General features: G+C 38.2%; 1 protein-coding gene across 18 annotated transcripts in view; it reads left to right on the top strand.

Moving 5' to 3' along the window:
- THADA (THADA armadillo repeat containing) overlaps positions 1-15,003 on the top strand; it is a 171,146-nt gene that overhangs the window by 14,278 nt on the left and 141,865 nt on the right. For 17 of the 18 annotated variants that reach the window (XR_012652485.1, XR_012652484.1, XR_012652487.1 and 14 more), the window contains 7 exons: positions 448-596; positions 2,068-2,278; positions 3,672-3,807; positions 4,162-4,298; positions 4,715-4,873; positions 6,031-6,188; positions 13,410-13,519. Coding sequence is in view for 14 of the 18 variants with exons in the window: in XM_075042803.1 (XP_074898904.1) it covers positions 448-596; positions 2,068-2,278; positions 3,672-3,807; positions 4,162-4,298; positions 4,715-4,873; positions 6,031-6,188; positions 13,410-13,519 (1,060 nt within the window). In the remaining 4 variants the exon portion in view is untranslated. Of the gene's footprint in view, positions 1-447; positions 597-2,067; positions 2,279-3,671; positions 3,808-4,161; positions 4,299-4,714; positions 4,874-6,030; positions 6,189-13,409; positions 13,520-15,003 lie in introns of those variants that run through there. The other variant, XM_075042813.1, reaches the window with a different exon arrangement.

Here is a 15,003-nt window from a genome sequence, read left to right as displayed (position 1 = left end):
AAAATTGTAATGGCTTCCATTTTAGGGGATTATTCCTATGACAAAAAGAACCCCAAAAACCAAACCCCAAAACATACTGAAGTTTTAAACCTTTTTTGAGAGGAATTATTTTCTAATATTATATACTTCCAGGAAAAGAATTTTTAAACAAAGCTAAAATAAAATTTATTTTCAATGCTGAATTTAATGTGAATAAATGGGATTCTGGTTTTGGCAATAAGTTACTTTCTGTGTTATTGAGAATCATTTTTGGGATATGGTAACCTCTTTTTCCAACAATAAACATGACATTTTAAGACCTAGTAAGAGAAGTAATATTAAAATAATGCTTTAACTAAAATTTTATTTCAATGCTTCTTTTAGTATAGCTAAGTGAAATGTGAATACAGTGCTTATTCTGGAAAGAATGACAGCAAAACTATGTAAGGCATTGATTTCTTTGAACAGGCCAGGCACAAGTTTTTCAGTTGGATCAGGAGATTGATTCTACTCGTGTCTGGACTTTGATCCAGTGTTTTGCCAGTACTTTTGAGGAAGTAAAAGTTCTAGCGTTTGGACTTTTGATGAAACTACGTGATGTTGCATTTAATTTACAGGTATGTAATTAAAAATAGTTTAAGGGGAATAATTGCATGTAAGATGAATATTCTATATTATACCAGGTACTTGGGTTAGGTACAAAGCATAATTCCTGAAAATTAGAAGTTTGTCTACATTGCCTGCAGTAGTGTTCATTGCTAGCATCTTCTATATATTTTTACACAGCTTCTGCCCTGTTGTGTTTTAACCCCAGCTGGCAACTACGCACCATGCAGCTGCTTGCTCACTACCCTCCTGCCCAGTGGGATGGGGGAGAAAATTTGGGATAAAAAAAAAAAAAAAAGGTAAAACTCGTGTGTGGAGATAGGAACAGTTTAATAGGACAGAAAGGAAGAAACTAATAATAATAACTAACAATAATAAAATGACACTAATAATAAAAGGATTGGAATATACAAAACAAGTGATGCACAATGCAATTGCTCACCACTCGCTGACTGATGCCCGGTTAGTTCCTGAGCAGTGATCTCCCCAGGCCAAGTCCCCCCAGTTTATATGCTGGGCATGACGTCACATGGTATGGAATACCCCTTTGGCCAGTTTGGGTCAGCTGCCCTGGCTGTGTCCCCTCCCAACTCCTTGTGCCCCTCCAGCTTTCTCGCTGGCTGGGCAGGAGAAGCTGAAAAGTCCTTGACTATAGTCTAAACACTACTTAGCAACAACAGAAAACATCAGTGTGTTATCAACATTGTTCTCATACTGAACTCAAAACATAGCTCTGTACCAGCTACTAGGAAGACAATTAACTCTATCCCAGCCAAAACCAGGACATGCCCTTACCTAAGCAGGCTTGTTTCACTAATGGATGAAGGAGTTGGGAAGTTCATTGGATATGACTATGAACTATCAGGGAATTAGTTAATGCAAGCTGCTTGCTTAGCTGTGGCTTCCCTTTGTAAATGATAGAGGCATTTTGACTTGGTTACTCTTGTATTTTAAGAAATTCAGTTCTGTTTTTCTTTTCCTTTCTGATTGGTCTCAGATTTCGTTATCTGACTGTCTTTTTTGATTTCTCCCAAATTTTGCCCTTTGACTCAATACTGATTTTTGTGTTGTATTACTTCATAAAAAGTTACTTCTAAATTCATAAGTACTGGTGAACAAATATTGCTTCCTGATGAACTATGCTTCTCTGTGATGTCTATTTGCAGATAAAACACAGTATTTTGGAAAAAAAAACCCCAAACCAAAACCTCACCATCCTCCTGGGAAGTGCAGTGTGTTTGAATACTGCTTTATAAATGACTGTCCCCATCCTCAGTGTGTATGTAATTGTATCTTTGCTAAATACATACACATGCATGTTTTGAGTGTAAGGTTATCAGTGTACAAAAAGTGTTTCCTACGAAATGTCTACCAGCTAACTTACTGAAAAGCAAGTTCTTAGATTCCAGAGTGCTAAGTAGCTTGCTTAAATCAACGTGTAAGCTCAATAAAATGAGCAATACTGGTTGTTTTTTTTTTCAGGATTCTGAAAATCTAGATCTCCTATTCCAAGCAGCAATAGATCTTAGCACAAGTACCAAGCCATACGATTGTGTCACTGCTTCATATTTGTTGAACTTTTTAGTACATCATAAAGGACTACAACATATTTGTTTAGGAAAATGGCTTGAGCATAACTCCCAGATGGATGAAAACACATCAGTAAGCACACTGGAGAAGAACACTTTAGCAGGTAAGCTTTTGGGGAAATGAACCCCCATGGTTTTTATGTTTATTTGAAACCTTACTGCTTTTCCTTTAAGGCTTTTGGTAGGAGGCATAATGAGTAAGAGATGCTTATTTCTAATAGGATTTTAAGTATATTTTGTTTTGCTGTTAAGAAGCCAGGTGCCTTAGTAAGATCTTAATTTAGTTCTGTTCATGTTGAGGCTATTGAGTATTCTTAGAAGATGGCTTTTGTTGTTATTTTGATGAGAGGGAAAGTGACATTGAGGCCCTGGTAGCTAGCCTGATGAAGCTGTGCACATGAAGTGCAGGAAAGAAACCTCTGCTTCCTCTAAGAGCTTGCTCACCCAGAGCGAAGGCAGCCGTAGTTGGTCTGTGTCATGTTCCAGTACTTGGTATCTTCAGCGCTGCGCCTTGGAGCTCTGTCCTCTTGGAACCATTTCTGAGTGATTTGCAGTCCAGCACATACATTTCTGTGGTAATTAAGCTTTGTTCACATGTGGAATATTTTTCTTTGGTTTGTGCCTCTGGATGAAAGCTGAGAGACTCTAGATCTGGCGGATTTGGCAAATTTGTTTAACAGGCTTCCTCCACCTTTTGTAATCTGCCATAAATCCAAAATCTTTAAATTCATTATTTGTAATAAAGCACTGGATGCAATTTGTAGTAAAATCACTATTGTATACTTTTTTGTGCCATTATTGGCTTCTCAACGGATACGTATTAATACTTTCTTCATATACAGTGAAATGACGATTTTGAGATATGGTTGTGGTTGCCATAAATGAAGCAAATGGATGGGTAACCTCATGTCTCATTGTTACAGAGCATGTCCTGTTGTTAGTTATCTGTAGTTCCTTATTTGGGTCTGTAATTCATTCTGATTCTGACATTGAGATGCCATGTGGTATAAATACAAATAAAATAGGCACATGTACCCTTGAAAATTGCGCAGGTTCTTTAGTGACTAATGTAAGATTCAAATATTTAACTGTAGATTTCAGATCTTTAATATTCTGCTGAACCATTTGTTGTATTAACCTGGTTCTAAGGGTGAAGTCTGACTTTCGGTATGTGGTAGGTAACTTCTTTTGACTTCATCATGAGCTGTGGGATTGTCCCTGAGAACAGGATCTGGGCTGTGCTTTTTGCAGCTGCTCTTTCATTGGGACAGACAGACTAAATTGACTATAACAGATACTGCTGGAGTTTAGATAGGTGAAAATCAACAATAACTTTATTTAAATGACAAAAGAGTGAAAAGTGTAAACAAGGAAATTGCATTTTCCATTGAATTGTTGTGTAAACAGGCTTTATTCCTATATCTTTAAAGCAGATTTGTTGCTTAGAAAATACAATGTATGTATGTATGTATAATGCAGATCTTCTTCAAATTTTAGTTATCAAGCTTTTGTTGGTGAATGTTGAAGAAGAAATATTTCAAGCTAAGAAGTCTCTGCTTCAAGCAGCAGCATCGTTCCCAATGTATGGGAGAGTGCATTGTATAACTGGTGCTTTGCAGCAATTACCTTTTAAGTAAGTAAAACATACTGCTAAATAGTAAGTCATAGCTCCATATTTAAGCACAGTGGAAGAACTGCTCAGGAGAACATAAAAGCATACAGTGTTATTTGTAATGAAATCCAGTACCTGTGGCTTTTAGAACTCTTACTGGCTGCTGCACTGTTTAGCTAGCTATTGGGTACTTCCTTTGTATGTGTTAAACTCAGTCTTAGGACTTTTCAAACTGTACCCTATTTACACTTATCATAAATACTGTTGTGAAAGTGTTTGTAATTCAGTTCTTTAAATATAAAATTATTTTAAATCCTTGTTGTGTTGTGTTTTGTTAGTGATTTTGTTGGGATTTTTGTGTTTGTTTTTTTTAAGTAACTTGACATTGGTTGCTGAATGGAAGGAAATGGTTGCCAGGCTCATTCTGATGTCGTACAAACTCTCTGCTGTAGTATCTCCAGTAGTGCAGAGCTCATCACCAGAGGGTCTTATTCCAATGGATAGTGATTCAGGTAAAAAAACCAAAACCCTAAAAGAATTCTGTTAAAATCTAAAGCTCCTGAAGTTGTTTGTCTCACAGCGATTCAGACCTAGAGCTAGCATCCTCCCTTTCAATTTCTCATTTTATGTCATAATCTTAAACCACTCTTGAATTCTGATATAGGTTGTCTTGACTTCTGCACTAAAAATACCCCATTTGCAGATAGTGTTGTTGCATCTGTTTCAAAGCTGATGACTGTAAAGTCCAGTTTTCTTTCTTCCTTAATCCTTGTAATCACCATAGTTTTATATTTGTTTTTTAGTGCTAATAGCTTTTTTTTTTTAGTACATACCCAAAATGAATTACATTTGTATAAAGAATTGGAAGTAAAAAAACAAACAAACAAAAAAACCCCTATCTTAAATATTTCTCTTGTTTAATGTGTAGAAAGTGCAGGTCGTCTGCAGATGATTCTGCATGAGATACAACCACAGGACACGAATGATTATTTTATTCAAGCAAAAATTTTGAAAGAACACTGCAAAGTAGAGTCTGAAAAGCTGGCTGACCACAGGCCAATGGATAATATTTGCACAGAAATGAGAGGTAAATCCAATGCTGTATTAGTAATTAAATCAAGATATTCTTTATAGAACAGGCATTTTACATGGGTGATCAAAATTGGAAGTTACTTGCTCTGTGTAATGTTTCAGTTCTACAATAAATCTGTCAGAAGCTAGTTTTTCGTGGACATGGTTTTAAAGACTAATTCACTGTTTCTGGAAGATTGCGGTTAATATCTCTTAGAGCACAAGTGAAAATGAGTTGTTTTGATATTGGCCTAGGCTCTATTGCCTTAACTGCACTGGTCAGGTAACCTTTAACACCTTTTCTGTCAAGCAACGCTTTTAATGCATTTCTTGTTGAAAGGTGTTAGTGTGATTTTCCTCTCCAGTGTACACAAGACTAGCGGGGAATATGTTAATGCAATAAAACTTGTTGCATGAAATTACATAAGCAGAAGCTTCTGTTTGAAAGATTCCAGTGGTAAAATGTTAGATAGTATTTGTCTAATGAATAGCAGCTATGAAATTGAGCCTTACAGTGATAAAGAAATTGTGAACTTTTACATATTTAGTGTATGCCAGAATAAATTTACAGAATATCTGTACATTTTTAAATTTTATAGTTTATGCAAGATTTTTAAGTTTTAAATATTTGAACTTCCTTTCCTCACATTTTTTCCTATGTTTAAAATTGTTTGTTTGGGCCATATGTTTTCTTTCATGAGAAGTCTGCAAATATGTTAAAGTGGCACAGTGGCCACCAGATGGTGATATTGCATCAGAAATGTGATGCCTTTGCCAGGTCTCTTACTATGGGAGCACCTGGGTTAAAAACCAAGTAACATACAGTGAGTGATGGATTGATGATTGACGTGGAGTTTGTTGGAGCCTGGCTCCAAAGTTGTAGGTGTTTGTATAGTTCAGCGTGCAGGTGAACACCGATTGTGACCAAAAGATCTCTGCTCTTTAAAACAGCAGTTGCTGCCTTTTCCAAGTGGAGTAAAGTACAGTGAGTGTTCAGGAATGGAAGCAATTAGGGTCAGCAAAACTGAATTATCTTTTGGGTTAGCAAGTTCAGAAATTTTTTTTCATAGTTGTGTTTTTGTAAGAAGATCAGGCTAACTTAAGTTTAAGTTAAAAGGTTACGTCTGAGAACCTTGAGTTACGCTATTACATTTGTTGATTTTTATTTTTAAGGTAAAGAAAGGCAAACATGTGATGTCACAGCTCAGATGGTTCTTGTGTGTTGCTGGAGAAGCATGAAGGAAGTATCTCTGCTCTTAGGGACACTGTGTAAACTTTTGCCTTCACGCGCTACATCTGAACCTTCAGATGGGTTAATTACTGTAGAACAGGTAGGGAAGTGAATTTTGTAATAAAACCTTCACTTTCTTTTGTGGTGGGAGGGGAGGGAAGGCAGTTTCCAGAAAATTTTTTTCTTAAATGTACATTCTGAATGGGAGAAGTTATTTTTATTGCCGTGTTCTTCCCATGGTTTTCTTGTTTTATTATACTTGGTTAACAGTCTACTTTTTGATGAAGTGGTATTCAGAAGGTATAGCTATAGTAGTAACAGATAAGTGAAGAATTATACATAGCTAACAAACTCAAGGAATATTCATTCTAATTGTATTGGGTTATTTGTAAGATGTATGCTGTGTTTAGGGATACCAATACCTGCCTGCCTGCCTGTCTCTCTCTCTCTCAGTATATATTAATCATTAATAGAGTTGCTAAAAATCTTCTAAACTGACTTCATATTCAAAGTGTCTTTTATTTCATTTTGAACTCTGGATGTTGGGATTTTATTTAAAGCTCTTCATTAATTGAACTTCATAATCAATAACTCTGAAAGTCAAACATGCTGACTAGTCACAGTCTTGACCTCTGTAGGAGACTGAGTTATGAGTAATTTGTATGTAATGTGACTCTTTTTCCTCCAAATTTTTTGATTTAAGAGATCAGAAATATTAATATGCCATCTGGGTCTCTTGTAGAATGTTGACTGCAGTGTTTACAAGAAATTAGATTACCACAGGCATTTGGGAAATACTTTGTGTTTATTAAATTTTGTTTTTTAATTGATGACCTTTTCATTTCCATATGGTTTCAGAAAAACCAGTCTCTACATGGAATATTGAAATATGCAAGACGTACTACTCTTTAACCTCTCTTTCTTTCCAACAGAAAATACTTACTTAGCTTTTCCTTAGGTGTTAGAACTTTCCATCTTAAAATAAATAATAGTATAATGTACTGCAGATCTTATTTCTTATGTTATCTAATGTTGTGGTGCCATGGAAATAATGTTAGTATCTTTATTCTTGAATTGTCTCTAGCTTTCATGTTTTCATCCTGTTAACAGCTGTGCTTGCACTGTTGCAGAGGTCTGGACAGTAGATGTGAGAACAGATATGCATTTCCACCATTAAGTTCCTTAATCTGCTCCAGGTCAAAAAGGAACTGGTATTTTAGAATGAGTCAGCTACAACTGTAGCATCTCTATCTTTATTTAGAAAGCAGACATTAGTAGTTGCTTTTTCAGAAATGCTATGTTATTAAGCAAAATACCTTCTTTTTCTATAGATCTTATTAAATTCTTTATGCTTCTGATGTCTTCCTGTAAAACAGAATGTCTGCGTTCTAATTTGAAGAATGCAAATTGATGAGAAGTCAGTTCAAAATCCTAATTTTCCTCAGGCTTGCAAGGAAATAGGAACAAGGTACAAGGAAATAAGGAAATGCAATTTGGCTGAAAGTATAACAAATATTATAGGAAAAACTGTGGGCATTTTCTCTGCACTTTTTGTAACAGGCATTACCCTATCATTAAAAACAAAAAAAAAAAGAGAAGGGATTTCATCATAAATGACTAGAAGTGTCAATACTAGAACTGCTGTGGCTTCAATGTTGAGAAATAAGAGAATTGGATTTTGGTATCATATGCATGTAGAGCTTTCCCTTAAAGTTGCCCGTTCTTTTCTTTATTCTTTAAGTATTAAAAGAGATTTAAGAATACAGAGGGGGAAAACTTGAGAGAAACCTATATCATATTGCCTTGAGTTGGCTAAATAATTGTTAAGAAAAATCTGGTAGCACCACTTGGCCATTCTGTGTCATCCTGTTGCAAAGCCTTCCTCGTCTTGTACCTTGTTTCGTGTCTAGGTCAGTAACTGTTAAATTGTACTTCATGGTATTTATTCAGACCAAAGATTACAGTGAGTGTTGAATTTGTACATAGTCTTTTGATTATTTTTGCCCCCTTTTTTAATTGAGCATGCAAATGAAAAGACAGCATCTTTGGTGCTGGTCCACATTACAAAATGGCACAACAGAACTGTGCTTCTTGGTAGGCAGTGGTGTTAGCTGGCTACTTGTGGCACTAATTCTTGATTCCTCTTTGTAGCTGTTAACGCTGTCTGTTGTGGTATGTACCTATGTAGGAGAAGTTGGCAGAAAGGCAGCTTATTTGATACGTTTTGTTTGTGTGTGTGTTACTAGGAAGTTGGGACAATATCAAATTTGCGCTTTCCTCATCTGTTGTGATTTAACCCCAACCGGCAGCTAAGCACCCGGCAGCTGCTCACTCACCTCCCTCACAGTGGGATGGGGGAGAGAATTGGAAGAGTAAAAGTGAGAAAACTCGTGGGCTGAGATAAAGACAGTTTAATAGGTAAAGCAAAAGCCACGTGTGCAAGCAAAGCAAAACAAAACAAGGAATCCATTCACCACTTCCCATGGGCTGGCAGGTGTTCAGCCATCTCCAAGAAAGCAGGGCTCCATCACGCCTAACGGTGACTTGGGAAGACAAACGCCATCACTCCGAACATCCCCACTTCCTCCTTCCCCCAGCTTTATATGCTGAGCATGATGTCATACTGTCTGGAATATCCCTTGGGTCAGTTGGGGTCAGCTGTCCCGGTCAGCTGTCCCGGCTGTGTCCCCTCCCAACTCCTTGTGCCCCCCCCCAGCCTCCTCGCTGGTGGGGTGAGAAGCAGAAAAGGCCTTGACTCTGTGTAAGCACTGCTCAGCAGTAATAAAACCATCCCTGTGGATTTATCAACACTGTTTTCAGCACAGATCCAAAACATAGCCCCATACTAGCTACTATGAAGAAAATTAATTCTATCCCAGCCAAAACCAGCACATTGTCTTTTAAGTACGAGATTGGGTTTGCATGGCATTTAAATGCCGCTGTGTGCACTGACTATAACATCTTCAGCTCTTTGGTATGGAAATGCCAGTGTGATGCCCATTTACAAGAAGGGTCGGAGGGAGGATCTGGGGAACTACAGGCCTGTCAGTCTGACCTCTGTACCGGCGGAGATTACGGAGCAGTTCATCTTGAGTGCGCTCACATGGCATGTGCAGGACAGCCAAGGGATCAGACCCAGCCAGCATGGCTTTACAAAAGGCAGGTCCTGCTTGACCAACCTGATCTCCTTCTATGACCAGGTGACCCACCTAGTGGATGAGGGAAAGGCTGTGGATGTTGTCTACCTGGACTTCAGTAAGGCCTTTGACCCTGTCTCTCATGGCATACTCCTTCAGAAGCTGGTGTCTCATGGCTTGGACAAGTGTACTCCTCGCTGGGTGAAAAACTGGGCTGGATGGACGAGCGCAGAGGGTTGTGGTGAATGGGGTGAAATCCAGTTGGCGGCAGGTCACAAGTGGTGTTCCCCAGGGCTCAGTATTGGGGCCAGTTCTGTGTAATATCTTTATCGATGATTTGGATGAGGGGATCGAGTGCACCCTCAGCAAGTTTGCAGACAACACCAAGTTGGGAGGCAGGGTTGATCCACTTGAGGGTAGGAAGGCTCTCCAGAGGGATCTGGACAAGCTGGATCGATGAGCTGAGGCCAATTGTATGAGGTTCAACAAGGCCAAGTGCCGGGTCCTGCACTTGGGTCACAGCAACCCCATGCAGCGCTACAGGCTTGGGGAAGAGTGGCTGGAAAGCTGCCCAGCAGAAAAAGATCTGGGGGTGCTGGTTGACAGCTGGCTGAATATGAGCCAGCAGTGTGCCCAGGTGGCCAAGGGGGCCAACGTCATCCTGGCCTGTATCAGAAATAGTGTGGCCAGCAGGAGCAGGGAGGTGGTTGTTCCCCTGTACTCGGCACTGGTGAGGCCGCCCCTCGAGTCCTGTGCTCAGTTTTGGGCCCCTCACTCCGGGAAAGACATTGAGGTGCTGGAGCGTGTCCAGAGAAGGGCAACCAAGTTGGTGAGGGGCCTGGAGCACAAGTCTTATGAGGAGTGGCTGAGGGAGCTGGGGCTGTTTAGCCTGGAGAGGAGGAGGCTGAGGGGAGACCTTATCGCTCTCTACAGCTACCTGAAGGGGGGTTGTAGTGAGGTGGGTGCTGGTCTCTTCTGTCAGGTGGGTGGAGATGGGATGAGAGGAAATGGCCTCAAGTCGTGGCAGGAGAAGTTTAGATTGGATATTAGGAGAAATTTCTTTACTGAGAGGGTTGTCAGACATTGGAACAGGCTGCCCAGGGAAGTGATTGAGTCCCCATCCCTGGAGGTATTCAAAAAGTGTGTAGACGACGCACTTCAGGACATGGTTTAGTGGGCATGGTTGATGGTTGGACTCGATGATCTTGAAGGTCTTTTCTAACCTAAACGATTCTATGATTGTATGTGTATATAGAGAAGTCTCAAAATACTGTATTTGAACTGGTAGTCTTCAAAGCCTAAGTCATTTTTTGATGCCTGCTTTGCCTTTAAAAATAGACATCGGAAGTGCCTAGTATATCTGGAGGAATCTCTCTATTCAAATACATATTCTACCTTTCATTCTCCATCTGACCTTTAAAGTCCAGAGATGGCAAGCTCAAAGCTTTGCCTGTTAAGACAATCAATAAAACCAGTATCATATCCTAGTAACCACTACGTAATCAACAAAATGATACCTAATGAATGTTGATTTTGTTACATGACCTGCAAATCAGACAGGAGACAACCCTCCAAGCCTGGAGGAAACTTTAGCTCCTCCTCAAACTCCTGTTTATCTCACCTGTGAATTTTTGAGATTATTTTGGGAGATAAGCTTGCCAGAACTGTGTACCAAAGTGAAAAGAAACAGACAGCAGAAGTAGAGACATTACTGTCCCAGTGCCAGGGTCTCTGTGTTAACCCAACAATCAGAGAGAGCTTTTGTGGTGGAACGTTGAAGTACACAGAAGACTTTTAAGTACCCACAACCCTCAGTACAGACAACACTCAATAAGTGTTACTTATTTGTGCCACCAGTGCAAAAGCGTGGCTTCCATTGCTGCTTTGGAGTTTGTTCTATTCAAGGAAGGATTTAAAACAAACAGACAAAAACCCCAAACCCACCAAAAAAACACCTCTCCACAGTTCTTAATGTAATCAGTCTATCTCCTCTGGAATTTAGTATAGTTGGCAATAGTTCACTAGCCACTAGTTGTTTCTAACTGTGAGATGCTTTTGCAGTCCTTTATGGGTTTAAAGCCATCTTCTCCTAATGGTTTGAAAAAAATAGCCTCTAGAATGTAGAACCCTACTTTAGTGGCATCTTATTGCCAGGAGAATAACATATGGAGGCACAAATGTACCAGCTGTTTCTCAGAGCACTTTTGGAACCTCTTGTACAGAATTTGTCTGGAGTACTGAGATTCTTTGTCTCAGCAGCAGGCATGGTGCTGTAAATTGTTGATTGTTGCATTAGTAAGACTAACCTGTTGTACTCTAGGTTTTTGACCAAGATGATCAAATAAATTTAAGATATTTGCTCCCTACTCCATATTTGAATATTTTAACTTGAACCATGGTATTATTTCCTGTGCAAACTTTTCTTACAGTTGCTGTGCATCTTTGTGATGTTGTAGAAAATGTGAATTCCTTGACTTGTTCTCCATCCTTACATATGAAATACTGGTTTTATGATACAGGAAAGCTGGACACTCATGGATGGCACGATGCTGTTAGATAAGAATCAATCCTTACGCACTTACCTCAGGAACAGTCCTACGTCATTTGCAAGAACTGAGTTATGGCAGTGCTTTTTCTTTTTTTTTTCAAACTCTAGCCTATCAGTGGAAATGAATATATTGGAGTTCAATTTGAAGTAAGCTTGTAGTCAATGTGGCTGTTGCAGAAAGCTCAGAAAGAAGTTGAAAGTTATGTAACACCATCCCCCCATCCCCCAAGGAAAAAATTCCACATGAATTATTCTAAAAATGTAAGGGTGGTGGTGGAACAGGACAGTAATTTGATTTGAATGTGTATGGTTTTCTTGGTTTGGTTTTGTTTACACACCTGGAGAGTTGGTCTGTCTGTGGGTCAGTTCCTCCTGAAAAAAGGGCACTTACTCCTGCTTTTGGACTGGAAAGCTGAAACCCTGTAGGTACATAAACTAGCTTAAAATCCACTCGGAGAAGTAACTGTTTTAGCTCAAATATCTCCAATTATTGTTTGTTTCACATTATGTGGGTTATAGCTGCAGGAAATAGTAAGTAGACTTAGTGTCCAATTTTATTTTTTTTAATTATTGTAATCTCATTTCTTGGGTAATATGAATTACTGAACAGTAGGGTGGAAAACCGTATAGCTAGATATGACATTAACTTCTCTGACATCTTATTTACTTGTCAGACTATTAAAGTAAGTTATTTTATAAACAACACAATAAGCAGAATTTTATAAGAAACTTGACATGATTTTATGCTTGGTTTTATATAAAAGCTTTGAAGAACGTTCTGCTGAAGAAGTCTTAGGAAATACTGAAGAAAATTTTGCATAATAGAATTAAGTATATGCGATGTGTTTTAAATTATATTGGAAGTTTGACTTAGATGTTGAAAGTTGATGAAAATTAGAAAAAAAATAAAAAAGCATTCCTTTTTGTAGAAAGAGATTGTGTGGAATTGTAAGCTTCCAAATAGCTTTAAAAACTTGGTATCCTAGTAGATCTCTAGAAAGTAACTGTTGGTGAAAGTTTAATTATAGCATTTAGCTTTTTGAGACTTTTAAATGTATCTCTCATTACTACATACATACATTTTTTTGTATTTTAAAATTGTTTCTAGTAGTCAAAGCAATAATGCAGAATCCTAGAGCCTCAAAAATAGCTAAGGTAGATTTGTTTCCCTTTGGCACAATTTTTGAAGTTTGAATTTATCTTTTTCAGATATTTTTGTAGATGTTTGTTTCTGCTGTTATGAGTTAGTAGATATTTTCTTTGGGATTTTAGGTAAGGGTGAAGGCAAACAAGAAGCATTCTATGTTTGTTTCCTCTGCAAATCATGGTTGTCCCTTTCTCTTAAAATCTGAGTGTGTTCCTCTTGGACAAATAGCTAATTTTATGTCCTTTATTTTTTTGGCCTTTTTAAAGGACATAGCACTATCCCTTTAACCTGAAAATTTGAGTATAATATTTGTTATCCTTAAAGTAAGGGAGTTTTTTATGATAGGAGTTCTAGTTGCTTTTTGCTTTTGCCAGTCAACTTTCCAACCAGGGGAAAGATTGCTGCTTTTAATAGCAGAAGTATCTTGCATATATAAATGAATTGTCTATATATAATTTCAAATAGCATTTTTCTTTCTTTCTTTTTTAGGTTAAAAATATTGGGGATTACTTTAAACATCATCTGCTGCAATCGAGGCACAGGGGTGCATTTGAATTGGCATACGCTGGCTTTGTGCAACTTACGGAAATGCTTTCCAGGTAGAAGATGGGCAACTTACTATGTTTTTAATATAATAGTTTTACCAAACTCTAGCATCGATCCTGGAACTGGCTGTGCAAGCAAATACTTGATTTCATGTGGATTTTATTCAAGTTTAGTGTAGGCATGATTATGACATTAGTTACATGATGTCTGTGACTTGGACTGTGGTACTTATGGTTAGAGATGGTGCTTAGGCATTGAAAGATGATACAGACATTTAATGCTTGCTGTATTTTTCTCCATTTCTGGTGTGTTAGTTTACTGAACAGCTCTCAAAACCTCTTGGGAAAAGTAGGAGTGTAGAATTCTTCCCTCCCGCTCCCCCCTTCCCCTTTATTAAAATGAATGCCAGACTTTTTGTTTCAGCCAGGATGTCTTCCTGGAAACTTCTATTACTTGTCACTGAGTTGTGTATTCTGACTTTTGGAAGACTACCTGGCAGTGCATTACAAGATGTGATATGCAATCTTTTTAACTTTTTTTTCTTTCCCCTCGTAACTTTATACTTTCTTAGAAAAACTAAATGAGCAGAATTGTCCTGAGGTCTGGACAAGAGCGCTGGAATTTCCATTACATGCTTAGTTACCTATTTCAAGTGTTGGTAATGTTTCTTTGTGATATATAGTGATTATATCATATCCAGTTTTTAATAAGACATACCAAAATCTGACTTCGTGGGTTTTGGTGGTTTTTTTTAAATGTAGTTTTTTTGACAGACCAGTCAAATTTTCTGTTTGAAGTACATGTATTTTCACACCAATGCCAGATTAAGTAACCAATGTTCCTCTTTTGCCCCAAGTGGGCCAGTTTGAGGCACTGATCTGTTTCTTGTTTATTTTGGGGTGTGTGGAGGAAGGAAAAAGGGGTAGTTTTGTTTATTTTGTTGTTGGTGGTGGGTTTTTTGTTTGGTTTTTGTTTTTTTTTAAAGTAAAAATAAATCTAGTGATGAAAACAGTTTTGATGTTTTTAGTACAGGCCAGCTGCCTGACCAGGTTCACAGTGTGTCTCATGGGACAGTTTTCCCAACAGAACTGAGGGGTTGGTCTCTAATATGGGAAGTCAGTGGGGTAGCTACATATAGGTACCAGCACTGCTGCAGAAATTGGTGTTTGACACATTCTGGCCTTCATTCTGTATGCCAGTGAGATGTTAAAGTACAAGCGATGGTTCTGTCGGTACTTTATTTCCTTTTATATGCTAGCAATCTGAGGCATTTTAAAGTGGCCTCAGTAGTTTGTTGAGAGCTCACACAACCTTATTTTACACTTGATTATTTACTTGGAAAACAAGAAACTGATGTGTGATAGTGTTCTTGCTTATCTTTTCTTTTTGCCTGTCTATATACATTATATACATTTGTGTAAATGTGTTCTTTTTCTATACTATGAAAACTTGGTTCAGCAAGTTTTAAGGTAATGTATCAGATGATAGCCCAGTGGCACCCTTTTGTGCTGGCTTCTTATAAACTTCCCTGCTGGGC

The sequence above is a fragment of the Buteo buteo genome, chromosome 12 (assembly GCF_964188355.1).
Source record: "Buteo buteo chromosome 12, bButBut1.hap1.1, whole genome shotgun sequence".
NCBI classification, from domain to species: domain Eukaryota; kingdom Metazoa; phylum Chordata; class Aves; order Accipitriformes; family Accipitridae; genus Buteo; species Buteo buteo.
Note: the sequence above shows the minus strand (reverse complement) of the source record. Positions and strands in the feature narration are given on the sequence as shown.